Here is a 14,191-nt window from a genome sequence, read left to right as displayed (position 1 = left end):
ACATGCAACAAGTCTATGCATCCCAGCGTCTTCAAACTTGCACGCACAACGGGGACAGGCATCCCTTACCTGGGTCGTGAAAAGGGACCAGCGCAAAGTTATACAGAGGCTTCTTTGGTCTGCTTAAAGATGTTTCCAAGATCTTGGAGGCGCCTTCAATGACCTGCACCAGGTCATCGTACATGGAGCCCGTCACGTCAAAGACGAACGCCAAGGTGGACGCGCCATCAGGAATGGCTTCCTTGCTCTCTCCAAAGTCTGGATCCTGGGCCACAGACAGAGCCACCAAGAGGGACAGCAGCGCACACCGAAGCGACACACGTCTAATAAAGCCCATTTTCAGCCTATAACAAACGGTTCTGCTCCCAAAGAAAACGTCAAGGGGAATCCTGTGGGATTGGGAAATGCATTGGGTTCGACCAATGTCAACGAATGGCAATATGCAACTGAACTGTGACTATGCACTGTTGAGCTCAGAGAGAGAAACCGCGCTCCTCGGTTGTTGGAGATGCTGTCCTTGCTTCTGTCTCCAGCTGCGGGTGTGCCTCCCCTGGGTCCCGGGACTATGTGCTGCCCAGACAGGCAGAAGTGCGCAGAAGGAGTCGCTCAGAGCGCCTGCTCCACACCGCAAGACCCGCACTGAGCTCCGCCGCTGCACACGCAAGCGCATCCCTTTAGCACCGCCGCGGCGCGCTGATTGGACCGGGCGGTTTTGGGGTTGCAAGAGCCCGTGTTCAAAGAAATGCCCTCATGGGTGATACAGTGCGGGTCTCGACCATGCAATTTGATTAGCAATAGGAACAGAAAAAGACAATACATCAAAAACGCATAAATACTAAATGTTGTGAAGGCTCAATCCAGGTCAATTTACATGGATAAAAGACTAGAATTGGAACAAGATATATAGCCTATATGATGTCTAAAACTAAAAAAGCGAGAATTAATTAGCAGAAAAGAAAGTTTATTAGAACACAATTTTCTTATACTATTTTTACAACCCATAAAAGACCTTAACACAGATTTGAAAAAAAAAAACCTAATTAAAAACTAATATATATGCTTCAGTGTTGTAATGCTTACTTGAAATGTCAGAATAACATTCAATTTAACTACTCTGTTCTTACGAAAGCATCTGCCACATTTTGCAGGTTTTCCCTTTGGTAAACACTAATCACAAGCCATGTTTAATAGCAATATAATCTGTAAAATGTGTAAATATTGGGACAACAGAGATAACGGGTTTTGTTTTCATTGTATTTTGGACATGATTGTTGGTTTTCCTCCAGTGATTGCAGTCAGTTTGTTTTTTATGGTAAAAGTTTTTTTTCAACCTAAAGTTGATCTCATCTCAGAAATATCAAAATGCAGCTGTTTTACTCACTTTGCTGACATCTACTGGTATTCTGTAGGACTTACTACTTCATATCTCTATTATCCAGGGCTGCCCCTGATTTAAGAAAAAATACATTCAAATATTAGTGCTCCAAACAGTGACAAATGTAGTCGTTTTGTTTCCCTTTAGGTGACTTTATGTATTATTTGTGTTGTCTACTAATGACAACATTCCCCACATGTTTTACAGCACTATTAGTGTTATTGTTGTTTTATTAATAATAATGCATTCCTCTTTGGACCTACGTAAAAAAAATATGAGTAGTTCCAATTTAAAAGGCACCCCAACCCACAGTTTTTCAATAAATGAAAAAAAAAAAAAATCCACTGTATGAATTTGTATATGTATGTATATGCATATTTAAATATGTATGTATGTATGCGTGTGTGTGAAAATATGCATGAAGACATGCTTGCAAAGCTCAGGAAACCAAAACATTTAAGTTTATATTTTGGGGGCACATCTACTTTTAAAATAAGTTTGTGTTAACATTTACATTTAAATCATTAGTACACCTGCAGTAGATAAAGCTGTTAAACACTTCCGAGCAAGTGCAGTCTATTTTTGCAAATGTCCTAGGATAATTTAAATACCTCTGGAAGTACCATCAAATCTATCAAGCATACACTTCTTTTATTTTTTCTCCACACAAGGTATCTCCATCTTACAGTCCTTTCTAGTGCAAATTGAATGCTTATCTTAATTCCACATCAAATAATTTTTTTTTTTTACAGATTCACAGAAAAAGTGCTGCCAGAAATAACACTGAGCTTAAGAAAAAATACAAAGCCAATCATTAATATCCACTTAATTTATCTGAGATGATGTACTGTCCCTCTCCACCAAAGATCCTAAATCATATCTGACAAACAGACTCCAATATGTACAGATTCATGAAAATTACTGAAGTTTAACTGAGGTTAAGTACACAGTACCACAGGGATCAGTCCTCGGACCTATACTTTTTTCATTGTACATGCTCCCTTCAGGTGATAGCATTCGATAACATAATGCTAACTATGCATATGACACACAATTATATTTGTCAGTAAATCCTAACAATACAATAGATATACAAACACTAATCTGCTGTCTGAGATTAAAACTTGGATGATAAGTAATATTCTTATGCTTAATTCTGATCAGACAGAAGTCCAAATGTTTTGGGAAAAAAATCTAAATGTTCATCATACACTGACAAAACTGACTAAAATTTAATTTAACCCCTAAGGAGATGGTGTGAAACCTGGGTGTAATCTATGATGAAAATCTATCATTTGAACCACACATTCAGGATGTGTTGAAATCTTCCTGCCTCCAGCTTAGAAACATTGCTAAATTAAGATAATATTTCTCATTTTTTGACACTGATAAATTGACACATGTATGTGTTACATTTAGATTCGATTACTGTAATGCCATTCTGTCAGGTAGCACACATAGAGCTATTTCTGCTGCTGCAAGAATCTTAAGTAAAACAAAAAAAAACATGAACACATCACTCCAGTAATAGCTTCTCTTCACTGGCTGTTGTTCTCTTATTAGCATTTAAAGCACTAAATGGACTGGCACCTCCCTACTTAAGAGATCTCCTTATCGATTAAGGATACACTCCAGGTCGGCCACTGAGATCGCAGGAACCCGGTTACTTAGTGATCCCTGAAATACAGAAGAAAACCACAGGTGGTAGGTATTTATTTATAGGGCTCCCAAACTGAGGAATGATCTTCCAGCCTCTGTAAGAGATGCTTCCTCTGTCTTAGCCTTTAAATCACGGTTGAAGAATCATATTTTTGTCTCTGTTTTTCTAGCCCATAGTGCCGCTGGTGTACCATGGACATGCAATGCTCAATTGTGATGTCCTGCATTGTTTGACCAGTACCTGAGCACAATTTAAGAACAACTATATTGTCTGAAGGACATGCAACCATTAGGCCTCAGCCTTAAGCCGTGGACCCACAGAGATTTATTTTCTCTTATAACAATCTACCATGCATAGGAGTTTTTGTTTTTCTCTCGTCCGTTGGTTTATTTTATGTTGGTTTACTTTTAGTTAATTTAAAATGATAAAGGTAGATTTAATTTAATTTTTTATTTTGGTTTAGTATGTTTATCATTCTGTAAATTGCTCTGTGAGACACCAGTGATAAATTACTATATAAAAGCACAAGATAGTTCCTTATGATTCAGACAAGGTGTGTGAAATAAAATGAGATCCAGGGATATCGTTGCTTTGAATATTTTTTTCAGGACATTAACCTCTAAATGCAGCATTTTGGTACACTTTGAGACATACATTAAAAAAAAAGGACTGTTATATCAATGTTTTGCCCCTGGTTTCTACTGTATTGTTTAGAGACAGAAAGTCAAATGAAACCTATAGCACATTTAGGGGGGGAAGATGGATATCAGCCATGCAGTTTTGCACATTTAGGCCCTACCACTCAAACACTGCCTTATAAGTACATTATACATGCATACTTCTTTTAACTGAAGTTGTTCTGAATCCGTGGCTAACAAAAACGTTGTGTTTCATAGCAAAAACATGTTGTTTACAAGCTACAATGTAAAAGTATTTTGCTCTGGTGCAGCGCTTCATCTGACTCCGACCTTATCAGCTGAGTTCCAGGGCTTTCAGAGGATCTTTGGAATGGCTAGATATGCGTAGAGTCACGGTTTGTGATTGGATAAAAATATATAAAATCTCTAGGCTGATGACAAACCACAGTAACGTCCTTTCCATTGGTCAATACCATCCCCATGTTCTGCAGTTGCGTGCACAACACACTCATCTGGAAAGAGATAGCGCGCTTCTGTCTTACTTTGGGAGCGCACAGCAAGGACACGTACACGGCGTAGCCTCATTCAATGTTGGATAAATATATTTTAAGGTAAAACGTATTGCAAACTTTTTTCCCCCAACGGAGGCTGCAGGCCCAATTTAACCCCTGCTCATTCCTGACCTGAAGCCCCAGATGGGAGCTAGAAAATATCCTAAGTGTGCTAGTACTACCAGTGTGGTAATTTGTAACTCTTGAGATAAGTAGAATTAAACAGATAACAAGTAATTGTCTACATTTCGAGGTCCCCACATCATACAATTTTAAAAGTCCATATTTGTATTCATGAATTAAGATGTATTTCTTCTGTTTCACAAAATTTTTCTCAATTTAATTTATTGCAAAATGTTCAAAGTGTCACTAGACACTTATTTCAATGTTTGTCACACTGCAGTGCAAAATAGTTTGCTGAACCCTTATTTAAATAAAAAGGACAAGGTAAGACGTATTCGTAAAGCGTTCATTTCCCAAAAGTGGCTCTCAGTCAGTGCTGTGATTGGCTGCCGTTTAAGAGAATAAACTCTGGAGGGAGCCGGGGAGACAGATTCATATACTATAGACTTAATGTAAACAATCTAGATTAATACTTGCTGTGATTGCTGTTATTTTATTATCTCAATGGAAGATAGATTTTTTTTATACATTTCTGTTTTTATTAATGTTTTCTTTGTGCACTGAAATTTGTGATACACATTTCTTAGTAACTGAGAAGTTCATAGCCCTTACAAAACATACCTCTATCTGCAGTTCTGCAATGGATCCACATGGGGGAGATGTCATAGTTTCACAGACTCTTAAGGATCTGAGGTACCATGAGTTCCAGAGCTGCATCCCTTTCAAGAAAATGTCCAATTACATTTGATGCATTTTTAACAGTATTATAGTAAATGATTATCACAAAGGATTCTCAGATTGAGGAAAAGCCTCAAACAATAGGATCAAATGCAAATTTGAGTACTGAAAACTGAAGATTTGCCATGTAAATTAACAAGGGCAAGCATTCATTTTGACACTGACAGCTGTTTAGAAAATGTATGTATTCAGTTTTTTTTTCCTTCTGACTATAAACCAATTATATGACTGTCTATTATGAACTTACAGCATTGGGCAGATGTACAATATGATATTATAATTTAATTTCAGGCACATGTTTTACATTTTTAAATAGAGTATTAACCTTGATTTGTACTGCTGCACAGTGAAATATAACTTGAAAGAGCACATATGCTAATTCAGGTGATTTATCAAAGAGCTGAGAGGTCTGGATCAGGACCCAGCCAAGAGATTAGAGGTAATTGAGCAACAGATTGTATAAAGGTGAACGCAGGTACTTGGGAGACAAGGTAAAGTGGGTTTAATTGTGTGGTTTTTAATACCAGTTAAATTAATCTAATACTGCCACCTGGCAGTCTAGAAGGTTTTAGACTAAGTTAATTAATTAAGAATTAAGACTTAGATTATTAGTATTATCCTTAAATACATTTAATGAATGTAAAATGTCAATACAGGTGTTGTTTTTATAATACCTCCAACCCTTACACCTTTGCATATTTCTCCTCAAACACAAAATCTCTTCCAGGTTACATAACTCTCCTTACACAAGTAACCTTAAGATACCACTGAGGCACAACAGCTTTTTGCATTCCAAATGACTAATTATTTATTAACAATTGCCAAAAACAGCCAAGGACCTACAACAGATCAATGCTAGGAAATGGTCTATAAGTATTCGGCTTCCCTTTCCTTGTGGTCCCTTGCCAAGATATATCAGATTCAAGTTGGTTCAGATTACAATTCAGCAAATGTAATCTTTCTTTCAGAGGCACATTTGTTAACTAGTGTTGACCTTCTGAAAGGTATTAAATAGGGGGAAAAGATTCAAGACTAACTGCACCAGGGTGTTAAAAAGTGTTGCTTGAGACACGCATCTGCTTTGCTTGAATTCCTGTTTACTCCACTAATGCGGTAACACACATTTACAAAGGGATAATCTTTCATTTGCTTGACACTAAGGGACATGCTTCCACTGCTATCATGCATAAGAAATTAGCAAGGTATAGAACTCGTATTACAAACAAATCTCAAAGATCAGAATATAACACAATGCCATAATCTGTCCAGTATGAAAGGTTGGGACATGTCACTATTTGGTCTTTATTTTTGGTACTCTTTAAAAAGAAAAAAAAAAAAAGTCACGTTATTTTTGGTTTTGTCTTGTTGTCAATGGAGAGGACTTGTTCAATGAAATCCACATTACAGGAATGACCTTGTGCAATGCTCCCAAAATGCACTGATGAAGGGACACATGACGCCCCCCAATCCAACCCAAACAGAAAAGTAATGCAGCTCTTCAGCTCTGGTATTCAATACCCTAAATCCAGGATTAAAACCTATCTAATCTCCTCAAATCCATCTTTTGTATGCGAATACTGCATATCAACCCATTCAAATAGATTCCCAAAGCACAAGCTTTGTATGTGGCAAACCTTGTATTCAGAACTGCCAGTTACACAAGCTGGCAGCTCTATTCATGGCGGCCATTGATTATGAGACCCCTGCGTTCACTTAACAGGCAGACACGGAATCCTAAAATCAATAGTCAGAAGGGAGCAAGGGCAGCCTGCCAGCGCGGGGCCGGGCATTGTGTCCTGTTGAATGAATAACCACACATGCACACGGCTCACACCACGGAAATGATGAGCACACGCTTTCCATTGTGCCCCTGGTCTGTGCAGGATGGGGTTTGTTTGTAAATAATGAGAACGAAATGGAAAAGAGACAAACATGCAGTGACTGTCTCAGGTTTAATGAAGCTCACAGGAATGCTGAAAAGGTGGGTTTTGCAATGACCTCAAATGTATTGTCTTTATTGTCAAAGTCTACAAATCTCAACAACAATAACTTCAGTGACAATCCCTCACCTGGCATCGCTACATAAATGTTTGTATACTTTGCCGGTGTAATATTACATGATGTTTCACACTCTAGCAGTGGTATGAAATCCTTTCCTTTCTAAAGCTTAAACTGGTAGAATTTGACAATAGAAAAAGCCTGGAGTGGATAACTTCAGAACAGCACCAAAGAAGTAATACTTAATAAAGTTAATCATTGTACTTCAATATGCTTGTACACCGGTCTCTCCATCTGTGTGTTTATCTTTCTATTTGCAAACATGAAGACGGCACCAGAACATGTGAAAGTGCTGGCAGCAGGGTTCACACGTGCCTGGGAGTGTTTCACATGAGGAGATATGCTTAAGATATTATCAAGCATTATTAACAGTGGAGATGGTTTCAAACCACTTCCCATAATTGGCTGTGACAGGCTTTGTAAATCTAGACAAACAGAAAAACGAGCAGTTACATAAGCTTACGAAACTGGTGCACCAAAATAGGTACAATCAATTTCTATATACTCTGTTCATGGAAAACAAGGGGGGCAATTGGTGGTTTTATCAGAATTGACCACATAAATTACTGCACTGAAATAATATTGAACGAAAGCAATGATGCAAAAAGTACTGTACTGTGTACTGTGCAAAAGTTTTAGGCAGATGTGTAAAATGCTTTAAAGTAAGAATGCTTTCAAAAATAGACATTTTAATAGATTATATTTATCAAGTGAGTGAACAGAAGAAAAATCTAAATCAAATCCATATTTGCCTTCAAAACAGCATCAATTCTTCTAGGTTCACTTGCACACAGTTTTTGAAGGAACTCGGCAGGTAGGTTGGCCCAAACATCTTGGAGAACTAACCACAGTTCTTCTGTGGATTTAGGCAGCCTCAGTTGCTTCTCTCTCTTCATGTAATCCCAGACAGACTCGATGATGTTGAGATCAGGGCTCTGTGGGGGCCATACCATCAATTCCAGGACTCCTTGTTCTTCTTTACACTGAAGATAGTTCTTAATGACTGTCGCTGTATGTTTGGGGTCGTTGTCATGCTGCAGAATACATTTGGGGCCAATCAGATGCCTCCCTGATGGTATTGCATGATGGATAAGCATCTGCCTGTAGTTCTCAGCATTGAGGAGACCATTCATTCTGACCAAATCCCCAACTCCATTTGCAGAAAAGCAGCCCCAAACTTGCAAAGAACCTCCACCGTGCTTCACTGTTGCCTGCAGACACTCATTCATGTACCGCTCTCCAGCCCTTTGGCGAACAAACTGCCTTCTGCTATAGCCAGATATTTCACATTTTGACTCATCAGTCCAGAGCACCCTGCTGCCATTTTTCTGCACCTCAGTCGGAGGTATGGCTTCCATGAAGGCCACTTCTGACCAGACTTCTCTGAAGGGAAGTAAGCATGATGTGTCTTTCATCTGCTGCAGTAAGTTTCCTGGGCCGACCACAGCGTCTATTGCTCCTCAACGTTGCCCGTTTCTTTGTGCGTCTTCAAAAGAGCTTGGACAGCACATCTGGAAACCCCTGTCTGCCTTGAAATTTCCGCCTGGGAGAGACCTTGCTGATGCAGTAGAACTACCTTGTGTCTTGTTGCTGTGCTCAGTCTTGCCATGGTGTATGACTTTTGACAGTACCTCATCCTCACCCAGTTTTACTCCTCCTACACAGCTGTTTCTGTTTCAGTTAATGATTGTGTTTCAGCCTACATATTGAATTGATGATCATTAGCATCTGTATGGTATAATTGTTTAATCATACACCTGACTACAGTGAGGGAAAAAAGTATTTGATCCCCTGCTGATTTTGTACATTTGCCCACTGACAAAGAAATGATCAGTCTATAATTTTAATGGTAGGTGTATTTTAACAGTGAGAGACAGAATAACAACAAAAAAATCCAGAAAAACGCATTTCAAAAAAGTTATAAATTATAAAGTTATAAAAGTTAAAATACACCTACCATTAAAATTATAGACTGATCATTTCTTTGTCAGTGGGCAAACGTACAAAATCAGCAGGGGATCAAATACTTTTTTTCCCTCACTGTATATGCCTACAAAATCCCTGACTTTGTGCAAGTGTACCTAGAAGAATTGATGCTGTTTTGAAGGCAAAGGGTGGTCACACCAAATATGGACTTCTGTTCACTCACTTTGCATTTAGTTAATTGATAAATATAATCTATTAACATGTCTATTTTTGAAACAATTCTTACTTTACAGCTTTATTTCAAACCTGACTAAAACCTATGCACAGTACTGTATATATATATATATACACACACACACACACACACACATACATAATTTGTACAATACCTTAACAAACACTCATTACTGATGTTAAATTTGATCAAACCTTTAATAAATCAGTGGACTGCAGGTTCTATCTGTATTAAAGTACTTCAAACCAAATCTTAATTATACCAGCAAACAAGCTAATAAAATGTTTGTTATTAAAGTAATAAATCAATCTAGTTAGTTTTGGCTGAGCTAGACCCTAATATATTATTGTAATAATGTATTTTTAATGGAGTGACAGCATGAAAAATGTATATTGGTCAAATGTGTTATACATGATTACAAAATAAGAGATTTATGTATATTTTCCTTAAATACAACATAGTCCAAAAGGCAAATAACAACTCAGATTTAATCAATATAGTGAAGTGTGTGCATTCTGTAATTCCCAATGCAAAGCACTGAGAAAAGTGTCTGTTCTCTAAACAAAACCTTGATATTTGCAAATACTAAAAGACTACTACACATTACAAGGCCAGTAGAGTACAGCCTCTTCTCATCAACACAATTGTGTCTGCACTTGCCCATGTCTGTGAATGGAATTATAAACAGGAAGTGGAATTTCTGTGGGAATCCTGTTCACATGCAGAACCCAGAGTGGAGAGCACAATACTTTCAGATGGCAAATTGAATTAAAACTGAGCTTTCCATACACAACCCCTTTGATTTATGAATGGCTGAGAGAAAATAGATGTTTAGAGCCACACACGCAAACATACATACATATTATTGTCTGTGTCAGTTTGGCTCATTTCAGTAAGGTAGGGCTGAGCGAGGTGAGTTACTCCACAACTTCAAGTAAAGATCAGGATTGACTCCCAGCATTCACTTGTCATACTAGAACAGCTATGACTAATTGTGTATCTCTATAGCTATGTGTAATAATCTTTTTCTTTGGATATGAATCATTTACTTGAGAACTATGCTCATAATAAGGCAAATACAAACCTGTATGTACATGTACATGCTGTGATAAATCCTTCAGTGAATCCTTAAGATGTCTGTGAGTGTTGTGGGCTTGTGTTGATATAAATAAGTTTGTCATACCTGCATCCTGCCATTCTTTGGACAGTGCAGGGTCAGTGATACAGGTGACAACAACACCCGACTCTTTCATCTTCAAAATAGTGGTAGTTGTTTCTGAGAAAGGGCGGTGCAGGGAGGGAAAACCAGCATTGTCTCTTGTGTTCAGTGTAAGAAAAAAGTTCTGGTTGTTGAGGGATATTTGGCCAGATTGTTTTGCCACTTGTGTCATCTTTAATTTTATATTTAAGGAAATCAGTATGAAAGTCACTGCAGTTTAGTCAGTGCAGCAATGACTCACAGAAGCAGCTAAGCATAGCCAAGGTCATTGAGACAGCTGGACAGCAACAAGAAGCAAGCAGTAAATACACACACATGGAAAGAGAACGTATTAGAATCAATCTAAACCTACCCAGAATATATCTACCTGTATATATCATTTTTGTACATGATTCTTGTATAGCTTTTTGTATATACATTTTAGAACCTTACAATAAACTGGTCTTGAGTCCCAGCACTGATAACTACTCTCCCAGTTTGCCTACTGTGAAGTATTTTGTGGTCTGATTCCAACTTGGCAACGCAGGCCCCCACCGTCTAAACAGTTTTCAGCACCCTGAATTGTGGGACACTGTGAGCTGTCAAGCCCACCTTGCTTCCCATGTGTACTGTTTACTCTTTTATAAGTGTGAGAGACATGCCAGTTGCCAGAACCCACAGCTGGAGACAAACAACGGCAGGAACCCAAGGGAGAAAAAAAAAAAGTAATTCAGTCAAGGACAAAGATTATGGTCAAGGGACAACATAGTGGAGGAATGGTGGAAAATTATTTACTTTCTGGATTAAAAGTCGTGGCAGACTGGACTGTGATGCAATTACCTCTTCATGCAGACTCAAATTTTCAATAAAGTTCCTAAGAATGTTTAAGGGCTACAAGTTTATGATAAAAATGTCAAAATAAGGGCATGGCTGGTAGGGTTGTTAATATTAGGTTGCCCTAATAATAATAATAACCAAGCTTGTTTGTTTTTAAAGCTAGAAGTGTTATGTTTTAGAGGTGAATGACACTTCCTTCATGTGTAATTAACTGTTCACTGAAAATAATCCTAGGGAACTTCTTTCTACTGCCTTGCATAACCATACAATAAATACATAATAATTTAATTAAACCACAGAAACCATCTCCAAATATAGACACCCCGTTCAAAAAAAGTTAGAATACAAAGAACTGTATTCAGTCCCTGGTGCTGCTCTCAGATACAATTTGAATATGAAGGATAAGGTGAAGGGATGCAAGGTAATCTGAATCACAATATAATGGGGAATTTCGATTCGACAGACGAGCGACTCTGAGACGGGGGACATGCACTGACTGACTTCTTTTTATTCTGAGAGGTTCTCGTTGAAAACCACATCTGACAGATTTATATGCAGTGAATGACACAGCAACAAGGTCGGCCCAGGTATTGTTAATCACCATCAGAGAAAATGCAGCCAAACCACGCAGCACAGATTACATCCTGCTGATGTAATAGTGAAGGTTTTGTAATGCCAAATTGCAAGGACATTTCTCTCTTGGCAAGACAGCCACCGATAGACATATTGTATGTGCATTTTATATAAGATTGGGATTACAAAATAATACAGCAATGGCTGGCTACTCGATCGGGTTCTGTTCCTAAGACGGGATCACATGCAGTCACTTCTCAATGTAAAACAGAGAGCTGTGCATTGGGGGGGTTTCCTCTGTTTATCAACACAGATCATGGGCTCACGGCAAAGATCCAATCATTTCACATATTCTATTTTTATTATTCTATTATGTATTATTGTTTTAAAAACATTTGGAGGGGGGAATCAACTGGGACAGAAATGGGTTCAAGACATCACACAATCGTTTTTTTTTAATGGAGCCAGCATCACCAGTCAACACTGGTTCTTTGTTTACAGTCCCTGAAGGTTCAACTCAGAGAACATCTGAGGTATTTTTATTACACAGAACTGGTTGAGTATTAAACAGGCATTTGGCGTCCAAAAATAAACACCACAGAACTCTTTAGTAGACATGTTTCTTCATTTCTGTACTTAGTCAGATATAAGCAGTGTTCTGGGTTACAGATGCCAAAAAAGCAAATGGCAACTTAAAACACCTTAACATCCCATTCAGTGCTGTGTTGGTCAGCATTATTTTGCATGCAAGATACATGCTATCATGTTCTATTCTAAGAAAGCATAGATAATAGAAAATTGCATGGCACTAAATTCTTAAACTTTGAAAGTAAATATTATTTATTTACTGTTGACAGATAAGACCTATGTCCTTCGCTGGTGATGGCAAAACAAAAGGAAACCTAAAATGATATAAGTAACTAACAATAACAAGTTTAATAGCCACGTCTTTCCTTACATGGGGAATTTGAACAACAAAAATGCCTCAGTTGAAAAGGAAAGAAGAATCTTTCAATAAAGCTAGTCATATAATTGAGTGTACACTGCGCTGACCTCCATTGCTGGCTGTTTTGTCTCAACAGCTTGTCTGGGACCAAGAGTGGCGTTCAGAAGGAGCATTTCTCTGAATTTCTTGGACAGTCGAAAACCATCTTTGTCAATTAAATGTTAACTGGGATTGCAATTCATCCTTTGAGGGGCAAACACGCATCCTAAGTCTTATTGAATGTATCATTGTAAAATTATAACTAAGGTTACAGTGGTTTACAGTCACAGCACGAGAAAAGCATGTTAATTGCTGAATAATTTCTAAGCATCTTCCAGTAGTGATTAGTTGCTAATGCTTTTGCCAGACACTGCTATTCTAGTCATGTGGGTTTATGGGTCCTGTGAAAACTACATCCCATAATTACTATCCCCACCCCCCTCTACAGATTATCCATAACTAAGGGATCACTCTAACACTGGAGAAAAGGCATAAAGACTTGGCAACAAAAACATTTCCTCTTATGGAATTTATTTGGACATTGGGAAGCTCAATGATTCTTTATTGAACTATATAAAGGTAGATGTTTATAATATAGTAATAAAGGTATACAGATATGTATGGGAAATCAATAACATGACTCATCTGGTAAATAGCAAATTTTTAAAGATAGCAAAATCAGGTTTAGGATTCTACTAATCCAGATTTGTTAACATATAACAGAATCATGCAATTATTCACTTCACTTCACTTGACTTTTTCTAAAAACAAATCTGTCTTCAATGTATACCTGTTTTTGATAAATATAGACTAAAAATAAAATATTTTTTGTGTCAAATTACAATTACTCACATTATGTTTTGGAGTAGTCAATTTGCTTTTATTTCACATTCTAAACAAAGAATAGTTGAAGAGCCAAAACAGAAAGCTGCACAAAGTAATCACTACACCATGGTGGTTCCAATAATTGTATAAACCATTACTAGGTAATATTTAACAACACTGCTGGAAAGCTCAGTACTCAGTCCTACTTTTCAGTACTTTTCTGAAATGGTTTTAGTGGCACTCTCTTAATCGCGTTTGAACTTCAGAGGAAAACATTCTGTGAACTAACTGACCTTTATTTTATGGCTTAGTCTGTGATTGGTCACAGCATGTCTCCATCAATGAGTTCCACATTCACCCGTGTTATTCACTCCATATGTGTCGATGTGGAAAAATACAAATTAAAGCACCAACAGGACAGATCCTGAGCCACTTCTTGATTGTTTGTTTGTTTTTTTCTTCTGGAATA

The 14,191-nt window shown here is 37.7% G+C and overlaps 1 protein-coding gene across 1 annotated transcript in view; it reads right to left on the bottom strand.

The window, feature by feature from the left end:
• The window catches only part of hmcn1 (hemicentin 1), an 82,878-nt gene extending 82,246 nt beyond the window's left edge, over positions 1–632 (bottom strand). Inside the window, exon 1 of the mRNA XM_066692242.1 lies at positions 70–632. Coding sequence (XP_066548339.1) covers positions 70–337 — 268 coding nt within the window. The 5' untranslated portion in view covers positions 338–632. The remainder of the gene's footprint in view (positions 1–69) is intronic.
• Positions 633–14,191: the final 13,559 nt, after the last annotated feature.

Source organism: Amia ocellicauda, chromosome 19 (assembly GCF_036373705.1).
Source record: "Amia ocellicauda isolate fAmiCal2 chromosome 19, fAmiCal2.hap1, whole genome shotgun sequence".
NCBI classification, from domain to species: Eukaryota; Metazoa; Chordata; class Actinopteri; order Amiiformes; family Amiidae; genus Amia; species Amia ocellicauda.
This window is presented reverse-complemented; position numbering and strand designations above follow the sequence as displayed.